The sequence below is a fragment of the Crinia signifera genome, chromosome 2, assembly GCF_055691185.1.
Source record: "Crinia signifera chromosome 2, ASM5569118v1, whole genome shotgun sequence".
In the NCBI taxonomy this organism is placed as follows: domain Eukaryota; kingdom Metazoa; phylum Chordata; class Amphibia; order Anura; family Myobatrachidae; genus Crinia; species Crinia signifera.
Window position 1 is genome coordinate 7,408,137 of NC_139218.1, and position 14,742 is coordinate 7,422,878.

The 14,742-nt window shown below is 46.5% G+C and overlaps 1 protein-coding gene across 1 annotated transcript in view; it reads right to left on the reverse strand.

Annotated features, from left to right (window-relative positions):
- Nucleotides 1-1,260: 1,260 nt before the first annotated feature.
- The window catches only part of LOC146058360 (F-box only protein 40-like), a 31,788-nt gene continuing 18,306 nt past the window's right edge, over nucleotides 1,261-14,742 (reverse strand). The window contains exons 3-4 of the mRNA XM_083170644.1: nucleotides 1,902-3,794; nucleotides 1,261-1,509 (exon numbers count right to left, since the gene is read on the reverse strand). Coding sequence (XP_083026770.1) covers nucleotides 1,261-1,509; nucleotides 1,902-3,794 — 2,142 coding nt within the window. The remainder of the gene's footprint in view (nucleotides 1,510-1,901; nucleotides 3,795-14,742) is intronic.

A 14,742-nucleotide genomic window follows, 5' to 3' on the forward strand; every position in this document is an offset into this window, starting at 1 on the left:
ATATATATATTAGCATTTATGAAACTATTACCCCTGTCACATCGCTAAGCCGGATTGGACGGTCCTGTGCTTTTACGCTACACCCGGGCTGCCTATTATACAGAGGATGAACCAGGTTTAACCCTTCTTATAATCCGGATGAAATGGCGGGGCAGCTGGACCTGGGTTATTAGCTGTGATGCTTTCGCACCGCACCTTGTCCTGGGACCATACATCACTAAGCCGGGTCCGAGGTGCGGTGTGAAAGAGGTACGATAATAATAATCTCATTATAGCTGATACTTCCCTCTAACATCAACTGCCTCATGTACGTGTAGGTCAATATGCAGGACAATGTTATTTGTGATTTTTTTTGCATTTCAGTCTGGTTTAAATAAATTGGATTTTTATTAAATGGCCTACATTGAATGATGAATGATGTTAATGGTCTTATTGTAAAGTGTCTCACCACTGGATCTGCTACTAGCGCTGGGGCTGTTGAGCCTGACTAGACATCAGACCTGAAAGGGTTAAAGACCCACAGCCTCTGTATGGGACATAAGTACTAAGCTTTGGGGAGAGATTATATACTAACAAATCAGCTCATAACTGTCATTTTTAAATACATTCTTTAACAAGGCAATTAGGAGCTGGTCAACCGGTACACCTCTCTCTCTCTCTCTCTCTCTCGTCCCTTACTGTAGACCAGATATATGTTTAGGACTGTCCTCTGGGAGCCAGGTGCAGTCGGGCTGTCCTCTGGGAGCCAGGTGCAGTTAGGGCTGTCCTCTGGGAGCTGGGTGCAGTCGGGGCTGTCCTCTGGGAGCCAGGTGCAGTTAGGGCTGTCCTCTGGGAGTCGGTACCCTGGCGGGCTATTCAGACCCAGATGAGGTATATGTGGGCACTGTCTCCATGCCTCTTCCCACCAAACACTGCACGAGTCGGTGTGTGAGTATTATCATGATCAGTGGATGGGTCATGGGCCAATGCAGAGCAGAGGACATAGAGCAAGGTTGTGATGACTCAGGGAGTTGAGGAATAAGTCCACATTCAGCAAATCCCATGTTTGGAGAGGCTGATGGAGACCTGAGGGTTATACTGGCTATGGGCAGGAATTGGAACATACTGTATAGGAGAAATACATGTCATTCTGGTGGTAGTTGAGTTGTTTTAGAACAGTTATGGATTATTTCACACCATCAGATTAAGAGAAAACCCTCCGTGAAGATGAACCCGAAATGTGTAACTTGTTATCCATTATACAGTAAATAATAGTTTCCTCTAGTGCCTTCCGCCCGCTCCCTTCCCTCCATGAGTGCTTCCATTGGGAGTCTGTGGCTCTAGCTTCCTCCTCAGGTGTAAAAAGTTCTCCTCCTTCTGCTGAGGCCCATTCACACTGGGCAGCTGGAACGGATCCTCCTTCCGCTCCAGGATATTGAACGGACAGACCTTCAGGTGCTCAGACATGGAGGAGATGTCCTCAAACTCCCACCGGTGGACAGGAGAGAAGAGGCTGCTGAAGTTCCAGACCTGAAACAGGAGAAGAGAGCATAGGTCATGGAGTGGTCTAGCCGTGCACTCGCGGCATGTTCCTGAGGCAGTGGTCATTGACAAAGGGCAGATAGGCCCAAACTCTTCCCGTATAGTCGTCTTTATATTTATTTAATGTTACACTATGACCAATACAGATGTCTAGAGAACGGTGTATTGATGGAGTGCATAAGGTTTTGTGTGACACTAGTACTATAGACAACTCTTTATATAATAAGTCACAATACAACCATATTTCTGCAATTAAATTATAATTAACTATATGACTATATATATTGTAATAATAATTATAAGAAACATTTCGATCCTCCACCTGCAAATGATCTTGGATTCTGTCCATGACCACACAGTCTCTGAGATCAGACCCTTACCTTCCTCCGACATCTCCATGAGGTTCCCCCGTGTGAGTAAGTCTTCTTCTCCCAGTACAAATGAACCATCCCCCTCTCTTGCAACAGCATGGCACACACGTCTCGCATGAGAGAAGACACTTGGGAGAGCTGACAAAGGCTGAAGCTATCCAGGAACCCGGCAATATACTGAAGGATCTCCAATGGGAGGCCGGTTAGGGAATCTTTGCTCTTTCCATGATGGCTCCTTGAAAGGTTGGGCCTTACTCCCTCGTACAAAATGCAATCAATATGCGGCTTCAGTGCAAATGTCTTCAGCTGTTTGCTATAGATGACTCGTGACCTTTGCCCTGTGGGCCGAAATCTGTTTTGATAGAAGGTGCAACCCAGGTAAGACAGGGGGCAAGGCTGCTGGAACCAACCTCCAAGACAGGACTGTATGTCAGAGTGGACATTCTTAAAGTGGGAGGCAAACTCGTCTCTGCGGAAGAAGAGGTTACACGAGAAAGTGAAGGAGGAATTACTCTTGTTGTGCCTCCTGTTTACACAATCACTCCCCAAGTCCAAGTAAAGGCCTACGTTTCTCATATTCTTTTCAGCCAGAAGATCTAATAGAACCGTCTTATCAGAGAATGGATCTAAGCCAAAATCATAAGTCTGTGTTGGCAAGTCAATAAGCAACCCATCAAGGGCCTTCATCTCCGATATGGCATGACCCTTCAGCTCCCGCTCAAGGGCACATAGCAAGGTGGTGTTAACAATGTCTGACAGTGGCAAGTCTTCTGCCAGAACGCCAAGATCAGAAGTGTCTACCAGCTTCTGCGCTGTGTCCCTCTTGGGACGATCATCCCCAAGCTTGGCTCTTCTGCCGCAGTAGCTTGTTGGCACTTTAAAGGAGCACACGGTCTCCACTGTCTGGGCCTCTAGATTTCCATAAACACAGTCCTTGTCTTTGGGGGTACACGCTGCCATCTGTCCGAAATGGATGAGCATGCTGCCATGGTGCACAAGATACATGGTGTAACTTCCACAATCCATTTCAGATTTCAGCCGTTCTAGGACCCCCTCTTGCCATGGAGCGAAGCCTGTTTTCTCCATCGCCAGTCGGAAGGCCTCCTCCTGTTTTTTTACTTCATCTGGATTTTGCTTTCTCTCTTCTTTTGTGTTGGCTTTGTTGCCAGGTGGCTCACTACTGTCTACGGACTGGCCGCTGCTTTGTCCGGTACTTGACTTCAAAGACTTGACTTCTGGTTGGTTCTTGTTAAAGATATTATCCAGGTGTGTGAAACCGTTTACACCTATATCATCATATCCATGAGCTGGAGCTTCATGCTGAGTGAACTCAATCATTCCATCATCACTCATCACCGAGTTCTCACCATTTTCCAGTTCATACCCTACTACAGCTCCAACATCCATGTCTACGTTTGGTGTTTCCTCTTTTATTGTGTTTTTGGGGTGTTCGGAGAGCTCTGGGAAAAGCTCGGACATTTTAAGGGACCCAAAGAGAATCTTTTGATCCCTGAGAGATAAGGCCACATCAAGACGTTCCTCCAGGTCTTCTTCTTTGCAAATATTCTTATAAAGGGCTTGATCCTTGTCAATTATGGGCCAGCGATTCCATTCCATGGAGCAACAGACCACACTGGCCGGACAAACCCTCAGGTGCCTCGCCTGCTTGCTGCGAGACATGGAGAAGGGGCAGCCAAACTGAGAGTTGAGGCAAGGGACCCATTCATGGGGACAAAGCAGGTGGTGTTCCTCTTCTTTGCATTGGTGGAACTTGGCGCCGCAGTGCAATCGGCAGCTGGTCACCCGGCAGGAGATGCCAGTGTTGATGGGGGCTTGGCAATGCTTGCTGAAACATCTCTCGCAGTGCGTGTGCTGTACTGGTGTGGGGTTTGTTGCCCTTCTCTTGATTTATTAACAGAAGAAAAGGAAAATGAAAGACAAATTAAAATAGCTCTATGTATTCTGACACTCTGATTTATGTGGTAAATAATTGCTGACTGTTGGTGCTGACCGTTCCTGGATAGGGTACGACCCCTTGGGGTTGTTTTTGAGCAAACTTGCCAGAAATTTGCCAAATTCTGATTGAGGTTGGTCAACTATATATCGGACGTGCGACAAAATGTTATCACCCGATGAGCATAAAGTACCTGGGTTTAATGATGGGTGACTAAGACTTCCAACCCCTTCCTGCCCCATCTAGACCGTCGCCATGGCTGCTCATTGACTCATTGGGGTTATCTAATAAGGAGTTCTATTGAAGATGGGATGTTGCTATGGACAACCAATCAGATTCTATCTACCATCTTCTAAAAGGTGCTAAATAAATAAGAAGTCCAATTTGATTGGTTGCTATGGGCAACATCCCATCTTCAATAGATCTCCCATCTTAGTCTATTTCCCCCACTGACATTGTGCAATTTGCCAGCTGTTGGGTAACTGAGGTGGGGGGCGGGGCTGGGTGTTATGTGGGTGTGGCCAGCATGTCTGATCTTACAAGGCACAAAGGTAAATGTAATCAATGAATTCATAATAATGAGGCATGACAAGTTTTAACACCCACTTCAATAACACCCAGACAATAACACCCACTTCAATAACACCCAGACAATAACACCCACTTCAATAACACCCAGACAATAACACCCAGACAATAACACCAACTTCAATAATACCCACACAATAACACCAACTTTAATAACACCCAGACAATAACACCCAGACAATAACACCAACTTCAATAACACCCAGACAATAACACCCAGACAATAACACCAACTTCAATAATACCCACACAATAACACCAACTTCAATAACACCAACTTCAATAACACCCACATAATAGCCCCCACTTCAATAATACCCATTTCAATAACACCATCTTCAATAACACCCAGACAATAACACCCAGACAATAACACCCCCTTCAATAATACCCATGTCAATAACACCATCTTCAATAACACCCACACAATAATAACCCCCCTTCAATAACACCCAGACAATTACACCCACACAATAATACCCCCTTCAATAATACCCACTTCAATAACACCAAGACAATCACACCCACACAACACCCAGACAATAACCCCCACTTCAATAACCCCCACTTCAATAACCCCCCCTTCAATAACACCCACACGATAACACCAACTTCAATAACACCCAGACAATAACACCCACTGAATAACCCCCCCCCCCCCCCTTCAATAACACCCACTTCAGTAAAACCCACACAATAACAACCACACAATAACATCCACTTCATTAACAGCAGAACAAATCTTTGGACAGGAACAAAAGTCATAATTTATTGCAGGGGTCTTGGTAAGTAAATGGAAATTAATCGATTATTCATTAAGGGGGAAATTACTAATATGGATTCATAAAAAATAGGTGTATTCGTAGGCAGAAATACACCTATTTTTTACACATTTGTATTTTCGGGATTTACTATCCCGAAAATACAACAATTCGTATTCCTAAAGATGGGACATTCGTATTTGTATTTACAAATACGAATGTCTACACCATCGATAGAATACGACAGAAATCACCATTCAAAAGAATGGTGGTTCCTGATGTACTAAGCAGCCGTATAGAAAATACGGCTGCTACTTGGTGTAAAACAGGCACCAAAATACGACAGGAAAATACACCTTGATTGTCCCCTATTTGTCGGGTTCCCTGATTTTTAATTACCGGCCCCGGCTCTTTCAGCCTGGTGCTGGTTACAGCTGTGGGGGGGACCCCATGCCGTTTTTTTTTTAAATATTTATTTATTGTTTCTACTTTTTTTTTTTACACTCTGCAGCCTGCACGGATCTGACTGATATGACGGATCTGACTGATATGATGGATCTGACTGATCCGTGCAGGTTGCCTCCACTAATTCGTATTAGCGGCCGTATATACGGCCAGCTAATACAAATCATTACACCATCGGAGGGTTACAAAGCAGTCGTATCTGACTGCTTTGTAAATCCCCCTCCGGAACACGACTTTGCATACGACTGAAACAGTCGTATGCAGTCGTAGGGGAAATACCAATACGAAAAACTAGGTTTTTCATATTAGTAAATTTCCCCCTAATCGTCCAGTAGTCCAGCCTCGTTATCCGGGCACTGAGAGCATGATAATGTTGTGTTTCTATAATTATTAGATTACTGGGTGATTCATCGCACCCTACGGGCGCTCTTCACACCGGCGTAAGGGGCTGCGCCCCCTTAATTTGTGAACATTTGTATATGAGAAATATGGTTAGAATTGTATGAAAGATGCCTGTATTGCAACTTGAGTTATAGGGGAAATGTGTTAAATAGAGAGCATATGATGTGGAAGGGGGTGTGTATTGTTTTGTTTAATTAAAAAGCGGCTACAGAGTAAGATGTACATTGATAGTGTGGAGGGTACAGTGACATTTGTGGGTGTGGGGGTGTGTGTTTGTGCATCTTGTTTAGGTGTGTGTGTGTGTGTGCAATAGTATAGTAGGGTGTTTTTGGGTCAGCGACTCCCCACTGGCGGAGGTCACGACACAGGAAAACAGGAGGCTGGGTAGTGATAGGGGAGTGTGGGCCTACGGGGGACTAAAGAGGAGGGTGGGGGGCACTGTTCAGCTTCTGCCATACCTCCCAACTTTCGTCCGGAGGAAATAGGGACACTCGCGCGGCTTGCGCGAGCGACCGAAAAGGGGGCGGGGCGTATGCAAATGAGGGCGCGTCTTATGCTAATTAGCCGCAACCTCATTTTCATACGAGAATAGACGCTGTGCGCATGCGCACAGCGTCTATTCTACTACATTGGGGGGTCTCCCAACTGCCACCCCCCCGCAGCGGGACAATGCCTGCCGCGGGTGGGACGTCGGGACAGGACCCGAAAATCGGGACTGTCCCGACGGAATCGTGACAGTTGGGAGGTATGTTCTGCCAGTGGGTGGGGGTCCAGCGTGGCAGTACAGGAGTACAGGATGGTGGCCCTGAGTCAGTGTCTCCTCCTACTGGGTGGGATTTAGGGTGCATAAGAGCAGGAGGCTGGGTGGTAAAGCATGATAGGGGTATGTGGGCAACACAGGGTGAGCGGCTTCCCACTGGCAGAAGTTACGGGGCAGGAGAACAGGAGGCATGGCAGTAAAAGAGGTGTGTGGGCATGAGGGGTAGTAAAGGTTTTTTGGCTGTTGCAGAGTAGGGATAGGCATTGGTGGTTGGCATTGATGGTGATTTTGCACCATGCCATCGATAGTAGTAACATATTACTTGGATAACCATCAATTGTTGTAGCTATCGATGGTCATCCAATATATCTGACTGAATAGGCCGTGGGTCAATCAGAACTCGGTGGCAGGACTTCCGGGTGTGGGGGGGCGGAGCTATGCTCTGTGTCCCGGCACCTTAAAAAAAATTGCTGGAAGGGGGGGTCCGCAAATTGCGGGAGGGGAGTTGTGGGGGACAGTGAATTGCGGGAGGGGGGGTTGTGGGGGTCCATGAATCGCGGGAGGGGCGCGCGGGGTGCCGTGAATGAAGGGAGGGGGGTCGCGTGGGGCCGCAAATCGCGGGAGGGGGTCCGCAAATCACGGGTAGGGGGGGCGCCGTGAATCGCTGGAGGGGGAGTCGCGGGGATCCCGCGGGGATCCAGCAAATGGGGGTCGGGGGTGCCGTGAATAGTGGGAGGGGTGTGTGAATTGCGGGAGGGGTGTCATGGGGGGTTGCGAATTGCGGGAGGGGGCGCCGGAGATGCTGTGGGGTTCCGGGAATCGCGGGAGGGGGTACGCAAATCGTAGGAGGGGTTGCGAGGGGAGCCGTGAATCACGGGAGGGGGGGCGCGGGGGTCTGCGAATCGCAGGAGGAGGGCGTGGGGGGGTCATGAATCGCGGGAGGGGGAGGTTGTGTGGGGCCGCGAATTGCGGGAGTGCGGAAAACGTTATACACATAGAACACTTTTCCCTGGGGGGGCGGGTTTGTGTATCCTGCTGGGCGGGAATGTTATATACACAGGGGATGAGTGACAGATCTGGCTAAATATATAAGAGATTCCACATGAAGGTAATGTACAGGAATATTATTATGAATATTAGATTATCACTTGTTATGACACTGTTATATGCACTCTGCGTTTACCATTGTATAAAGGACGAGTCAGTCGTTATCCAACGTTCTCCTCTTCTATCCAGGGTCCAGAAATGATTCTGCTGTCATTGGGGCTATGAGGGGAGAAAGAGAGATGAAACAACCGCATTGGCTGATATGGTTTTCTTATCACTGTGTGTCTGGCTCTTCCCTCTCTGACCTCTGGTGCGTGATAACAGGGTCAGACTCGGGCCTTGGCAAACCACTGTGTCCTGCAGGTGCACGGGCAAACAGGGGGGTGTGGCCATAATGTGACTCACACCGTGCAGGTGCACGAGCACACGAGGGGGTGTGGCCATGATGTGACTCACACCGCGCAGGTGCACAAGCACACAAGGGGGTGTGGCCATGATGTGATCTCAAGCCCCGCAGGTGCACAAGCACACAGGGGGGTGTGGCCATGATGTGACTCACACCGCGCAGGTGCACGAGCACACAAGGGGGTGTGGCCATGATGTAATCTCACGCCCCGCAGGTGCACAAGCACACAAGGGGGTGTGGCCATGATGTGACTCACACCTTGCAGGTGCACAAGCACACAAGGAGGTGTAGCCATGGCTCACAGGATAGTGGCATGAGTCAGAGATAGGGAAGCAATCGGTGTAGTCATCATTGATAGTTGCCACCACTTTTTTTTTGTCTCCCCCCCCCCTTTAAAAGGGAGAGAGAGAGAAAGGGAGAGAGGGGGTAAAGGATGAGAGGGGGCTCTGTCCAAAGCAGGCCCCGGTGGCCTAGTGGGAAATCCGGCCCCGGTGATATCCCAGAACTAAGTGCAATAGTGACAAGGGATGATCTGGATATTGTGGCTGTTACAGAGTCATGGTGCAATGAGGATCATGCCTGGGACATAGCTATCCCTATTGCAGGACATCACCGGAATGGCATGAATAGGAGTAACACGTTGTGACTCCACTAGGAAGTCTGTTGCACACCTGCACACCAATTACTTGTAGTGGTTCGAGGAGAGACCCCAATTCTCAGGTAAGTGAGAGGGGGTGCTGTTCCCTGCAGCCAAGCATATAATGTTTTTTAAGGCAAGAGAAAGAAAGGGACTGCTTTGTGGGGAACGCACTGAAAAAATTGATTTTGACTCATAAAATGTAACTTTTATTTTTTATCTTTAATAATCCCAAATCAACTTTGTGGGAATGATGATTTCAGCGAAACATAAGAGATTAAAAACGTTTACATACAGACATGTACACACAATGTGATTGAAAGAGAGAAATAAAGTGTTTTAAAATTACACTTGGTTCCTGTCTGAGAAATGATTTTGTTTTATTTTTGCTGGTGATGTTATGTCATGTGTAAGACACTTATAACCCTGTGTAATAGTTGGTGCTAGTCTTTGACGTTTGGCACATTGGTGAGGTATCTGGTGTATTGTTAATGCCACCACTTCTTCAATTGCCGCCTGTTGGTGGTTAGTTATATTGTTCGTGGTATCTCCCAAAGAGTATATCTTTTATACCCTTCACCTTAAATAATAGGTGATCCTTTGGCGCCACCTACTGGTGGTCTAATTGATCCAATGATCTTATAAGGATTGCGGGGAGATAAGGGAGGGATACCCGTACTTGGATATATAGGACTAGCACAAAAACTATTTACAAACATACAGGATATGTGTGTGAGTGTGTTTAATACATTTGAATGAAAGATGTTTTATTCATAGAACACATTGAAGCGCTCAGGTGGGTATGTCCACTGTGCTGTAAGGCAGGGTTTGAATTACCCCTTGCTGCCTTCAGACTAACTTTGTATCTCATTAATTGGCACCTTGTGGAAGGCTGCAGCCTACTTCACCCTAGGTGTTATAGCTTCTGACACCTGGGTGATCTTAAGAGCGCCCTGTTACATTAACATCACAAATCATTATTAAGCTAACAAAACATCCCAGACAGGATTACAAGCCAACGCATGCGTTTCGCTGAATAGCTCAGCTTTATCAAGGCCTTGATAAAATTTAATAGGATGAGAGATTCAAAAAGTGAGAGATTTGGTAAGAAATCTCCAGTTTTTTTAAAGCGGCAATCATTTACACGGCAACACCAGTTTGATTTTGAAGTGTGAATGATTGCCGCTTTAAAAAAACTGGAGATTTCTTCCCAAATCTCTCACTTTTTGAATCTCTCATCCTATTAAATCTCACCCTTGGTGTCAGTTGCAAGTTCTTCAAGAACTAGGGATATTCAAGAACTGGACAGTTAGGAGCTGATTGACTGGTGTATTATCACCTTCCACTTCATCACTTCTCCAGTCTGAATGAATCTGCCCCCCGAATTCCTTGCAGGAAGCAATTGGTGAGAGGCCATTCACAAAGATGTAATGTTAGATTTAATATCAGGATATTATATTAGGAATGTGGGTGAGAAGCCAGGAACCAGTGACCAGGTGCTGTGGTTATACACTAAAGACGGAGGCCGACTCCTACACAGAAACAAAGGTGTTGGATGTCAGGAAGGCCGACTTTGCAGAGAACGGGCCCCTGTGGTGCATCCCGGCACAATTCCCATTGATACTAAGGGTATACCGATAACAGGGTTTTTACCACCTCTTCCGTTTAGTGTATCCCGCCCACGGGGAGATGTTAGTCATTCATTGGTGGATTGGAGGAATTTAGGACGAGTGCAGGGGAGGTGTGAAAAGCTTTCAATTGCAATATTAAAGGCAACAGGACCTTTGTATTGTCGAAGTCGAATCTACACAACTTTAGCGTATAATAGCCGCCATTTGCATTCACATACATAAATTTGTATTCCCTTGTTACTTGATATTGTATAATTGACTCTGTAGTGTAATGTATACTCTGTAATATTATAATACTTTGTTACCCCGTGTGTTCGCTAGGTACTAAATACATATGATTAGAGGTTTGGACCCTTGACCTAAACTTATCCATCAGTCTTGTCTAAGTTATTACTGAAAGCTGATGGAGCGACAGAGACGCTCCCTGAAATATATACAAGGTTTGAGTGAGTCCATTGCTATTGCCGAAGATCCCGCCATAAGGGTATTACTATAGCGTCACGGTAAGGTACGCTACGCGGCGCATTGCTTAGGTACGCCTGTAGTTAGGAATAAAGGGTAACAGGTTGGCGTTGCACTAAGTAAACAGTGCAACTGACTTATTGACCATCAGTTTACTAAATAATGGAATTTAACCCCTTCCCGACATTTGACGTACATTTACGTCATGGTCGGGATGTACTTCCCGACACATGGCATAAATGTACGTCATGCCATTAAACTGTCACCGCGTCTATAGACGCGGTGACAGAGGGACGATGTCTGCTGTCCCTGACAGCAGACATCTTCCCTCATTGCCCAGGGGGGGCAGCGATGCCCCCACCCATCGGCGATCGCTGTGATTGGCTGTTCAATGTGAACAGCCAATTACAGCGTTTTCTGTGTACCGGCGAATAACGTCGCTCGGTGACACAGGGATCGGTGGTGATTGGTGCTGTTAAGTACAGCACCAATCACCACCGGGTGTAAAGGTGTCACTGGTGGTCACCCCACCTCACCCCACCTGCCCCCAAAGGCTGTGATTGGTCCGTCGGACCAACGGACCAATCACAGCCATTACACCACACAGAAAATAACGGAGACAGCCCTGCAGCCGCCATTCTGGTCAGGAACAGCGTGCAGAGCGGTCTCCGTGCCCATCTGTGCCCTTATACTGACCTGATCAGCGTTGGTGGCATCCGTGCTGCCAGCTGCTGGTGCTTCCTGGTTGCTGTGGTTGCTTTTGCTTCCTGGCTGCTTGTGCTGCTGCTGCTGCAGCGTCATTGTGTCAGAGATATATATTGTGTGATATAATTTTGTATCTGCTGCCCCCCTTTTGTGCTGATCAGTATAAACTAACTGATCAGCAACTTTTTTGGGGTGCAGGTTTTTTTTTTTTTATATATACCCTGTCAGGTTGCACCCAAATTTGTGTGCCTGCTGCCCCTCACTGCTAATCAGTGTTGCATCACTGATCAGCAGTTTTTTTTTTTTTTGAGGGTGCTGTGGGGTTTTTTTAAAAAAATTTTTTACACCCACGGTGCTTTTGTGGGTGTCCTGTGCCCGCTGAGCGCTGATCAGTGACGGACGTTACTGACCAACATCTGTGCTCAATTTTTGGCGCAGGAGCTTTTTTTTTAACTTACACGTGTTAAAGCACTACATACACACTACATACCCCCCGTGTTGAAATAAAGTTTGTACCCCCCCCCTACACTATACACGTGTTGAAACACTACACTTAAAAATAATAAAAATGTCCCAATCATCGCAAAGACTGTTTTCAGCGGAGGAGGCATATGCCCTTCTTGCCTCTGACACTGACACAGCCAGTGAAGTAAGCGATGAATTTGCATTCGTCTTAAGCTCCTCTTCCTCCTCTAGTGATGAGGGACCCCCTCAAAGACGCCCCCGTAGAGCAGCTGAGACTCCCCCCCCAATGATTGATCTCGTATGGACCCCACCACCAGACAATTTTGAGCCCCAGGTTCCTGAGTTTTTGGCCAACCCAGGAATCCAATTTGATAGTACAGGCCTCAAAGAAATTGACTTTTTCAAAGTCTTTTTCTCTGATGATTTTATAAATGTAATGGTGGACCAAAGTAATTTATATGCCCAGCAGTTTATTGCCCAAAACCCCACGTCATCATTTGCTAGGTGGACCCCTGTAGATGCAGTAGAGATGATGACGTTTTGGGGTCTGGTGTTACATATGGGCATAGTTAAAAAGCCAGAAATTAGACAATATTGGAGTACAGATGTTCTGTACAGCACCCCACTTCATCATATGGCCATGACCCAGACTCGTTTTGAGACGATCCTTAAATTTTTGCATTACACCGATAATGCACAGTGCCCACCCAGAGATGATCCCACCTTTGACCGGCTATTCAAAGTCAGGCCGGTCATTGATCATTTCAGCGCCAAATTTGCTGAGATGTACAACCCCCAAAAATTCATTTGTGTAGACGAGTCACTTATACATTTTAAAGGAAGGGTTAAATTCCGCCAGTACCTTCCCAATAAGAGGGCAAGGTATGGCATAAAAATGTATAAGCTGTGCGAAAGTACCTCAAGGTACACCCACAGGTTTAGGGTATATGAAGGGAAGGACACAAGAATTGAACCGCCAGAATGCCCCCCCTCCCTCGTAGGTGTTAGTGGAAAGATTGTCTGGGATTTAGTGCACCCCTTCCTGGATAAGGGTTATCACCTCTATGTGGATAACTTTTACACTAGCATCCCCCTGTTTAAGGCCCTTGGTTCAAGAGGTACAGCAGCTTGCGGTACTGTGCGCAAGAACCAAAGAGGCCTCCCAAAAACGCACGTTGCCCAATTACTGAGAAAGGGTTAAAGCAGGGCAATATGCACCGAAAATATGTTGTTGGTCAAATATAAGGACAAGAGGGATGTCCTTATACTGACAACAATTCACGGAGACAGTACCACCTCCGTCCCTGTACGAGGTACCAGTACCCACACCTCAAAACTTATTTGTATCCTAGATTACAATAAGTACATGGGCGGAGTGGATCTTTCAGATCAGGTACTGAAGCCGTACAGTGCCCTGCGGAAAACAAAAATATGGTATAAGAAGCTGGCCGTGTATATCATCCAGATGGCACTGTATAACGCTTACGTACTATTCCGTTCTACCAGCCAGACGGGGACATTTATGCACTTTCAAGAGGAAGTCATAAAGGGCCTAATATTTGGGAACCAGCAGGCAGAGGGCCCCAGTACTTCTAGTACTGGCCCCAGAACTTCTAGTACTGGCCCCCGTATTGTATCAGGGCAGCATTTTCCTAACGAAATCCCCTCCACTGGAAAAAAGGGCAGGACACAAAAAAGGTGCAAAGTTTGCTATAAAAAGGGAATACGAAAGCAAACTATTTTCCACTGTGAAACTTGCCCCGACAAACCCGGCCTATGTATGAAGGAGTGCTTTAAAATATACCACACATCTATGGATTATTAAGTTCATCATTTCACCATGCTTCGGGGGTCTTGCTAATGCGACATAGCACCCACCATTCATTCCACCAGAATCTGTGCTGCAAAATCCAAATATCACTCCTTCCCTTCTGAGTCCTGCCATGCACCCAAATGGTATTTTTTGGTCACATATGAGGCATTGCCGTACTCGGGAGAAATTGGGGCACAGATTTTGGGGTGCTTTGTCTCCTTCATTCCTTGTGAAAATGAAAATTTTTTAGCCAGAACTGCATTTTTGTGTAAAAATTGTAATTTTTCATTTTCACAGCCCAGTTGTACCACAATTGGTGAAACCCCTGGGGGTTTGAAATGTACACTATACCCCTAGATGAATTCCCTGAGGGGTGTAGTTTGCAAAATGGGGTCACTTGTGGGGGGGTTCCACTGTATTGGTGCTTCGGGGGTCTTGCTAATGCGACATAGCACCCACCATTCATTCCACCAGAATCTGTGCTGCAAAATCCAAATATCACTCCTTCCCTTCTGAGTCCTGCCATTTTTTGGTCACATATGAGGCATTGCCGTACTCGGGAGAAATTGCGGCACAGATTTTGGGGTGCTTTGTCTCCTTCATTCCTTGTGAAAATGAAAAATTTTGAGCCAGAACTGCATTTTTGTGTAAAAAAATGTAATTTTTCATTTTCACAGCCCAGTTGTACCACAATTGGTGAAACCCCTGGGGGTTTGAAATGTACACTATACCCCTAGATGAATTCCCTGAGGGG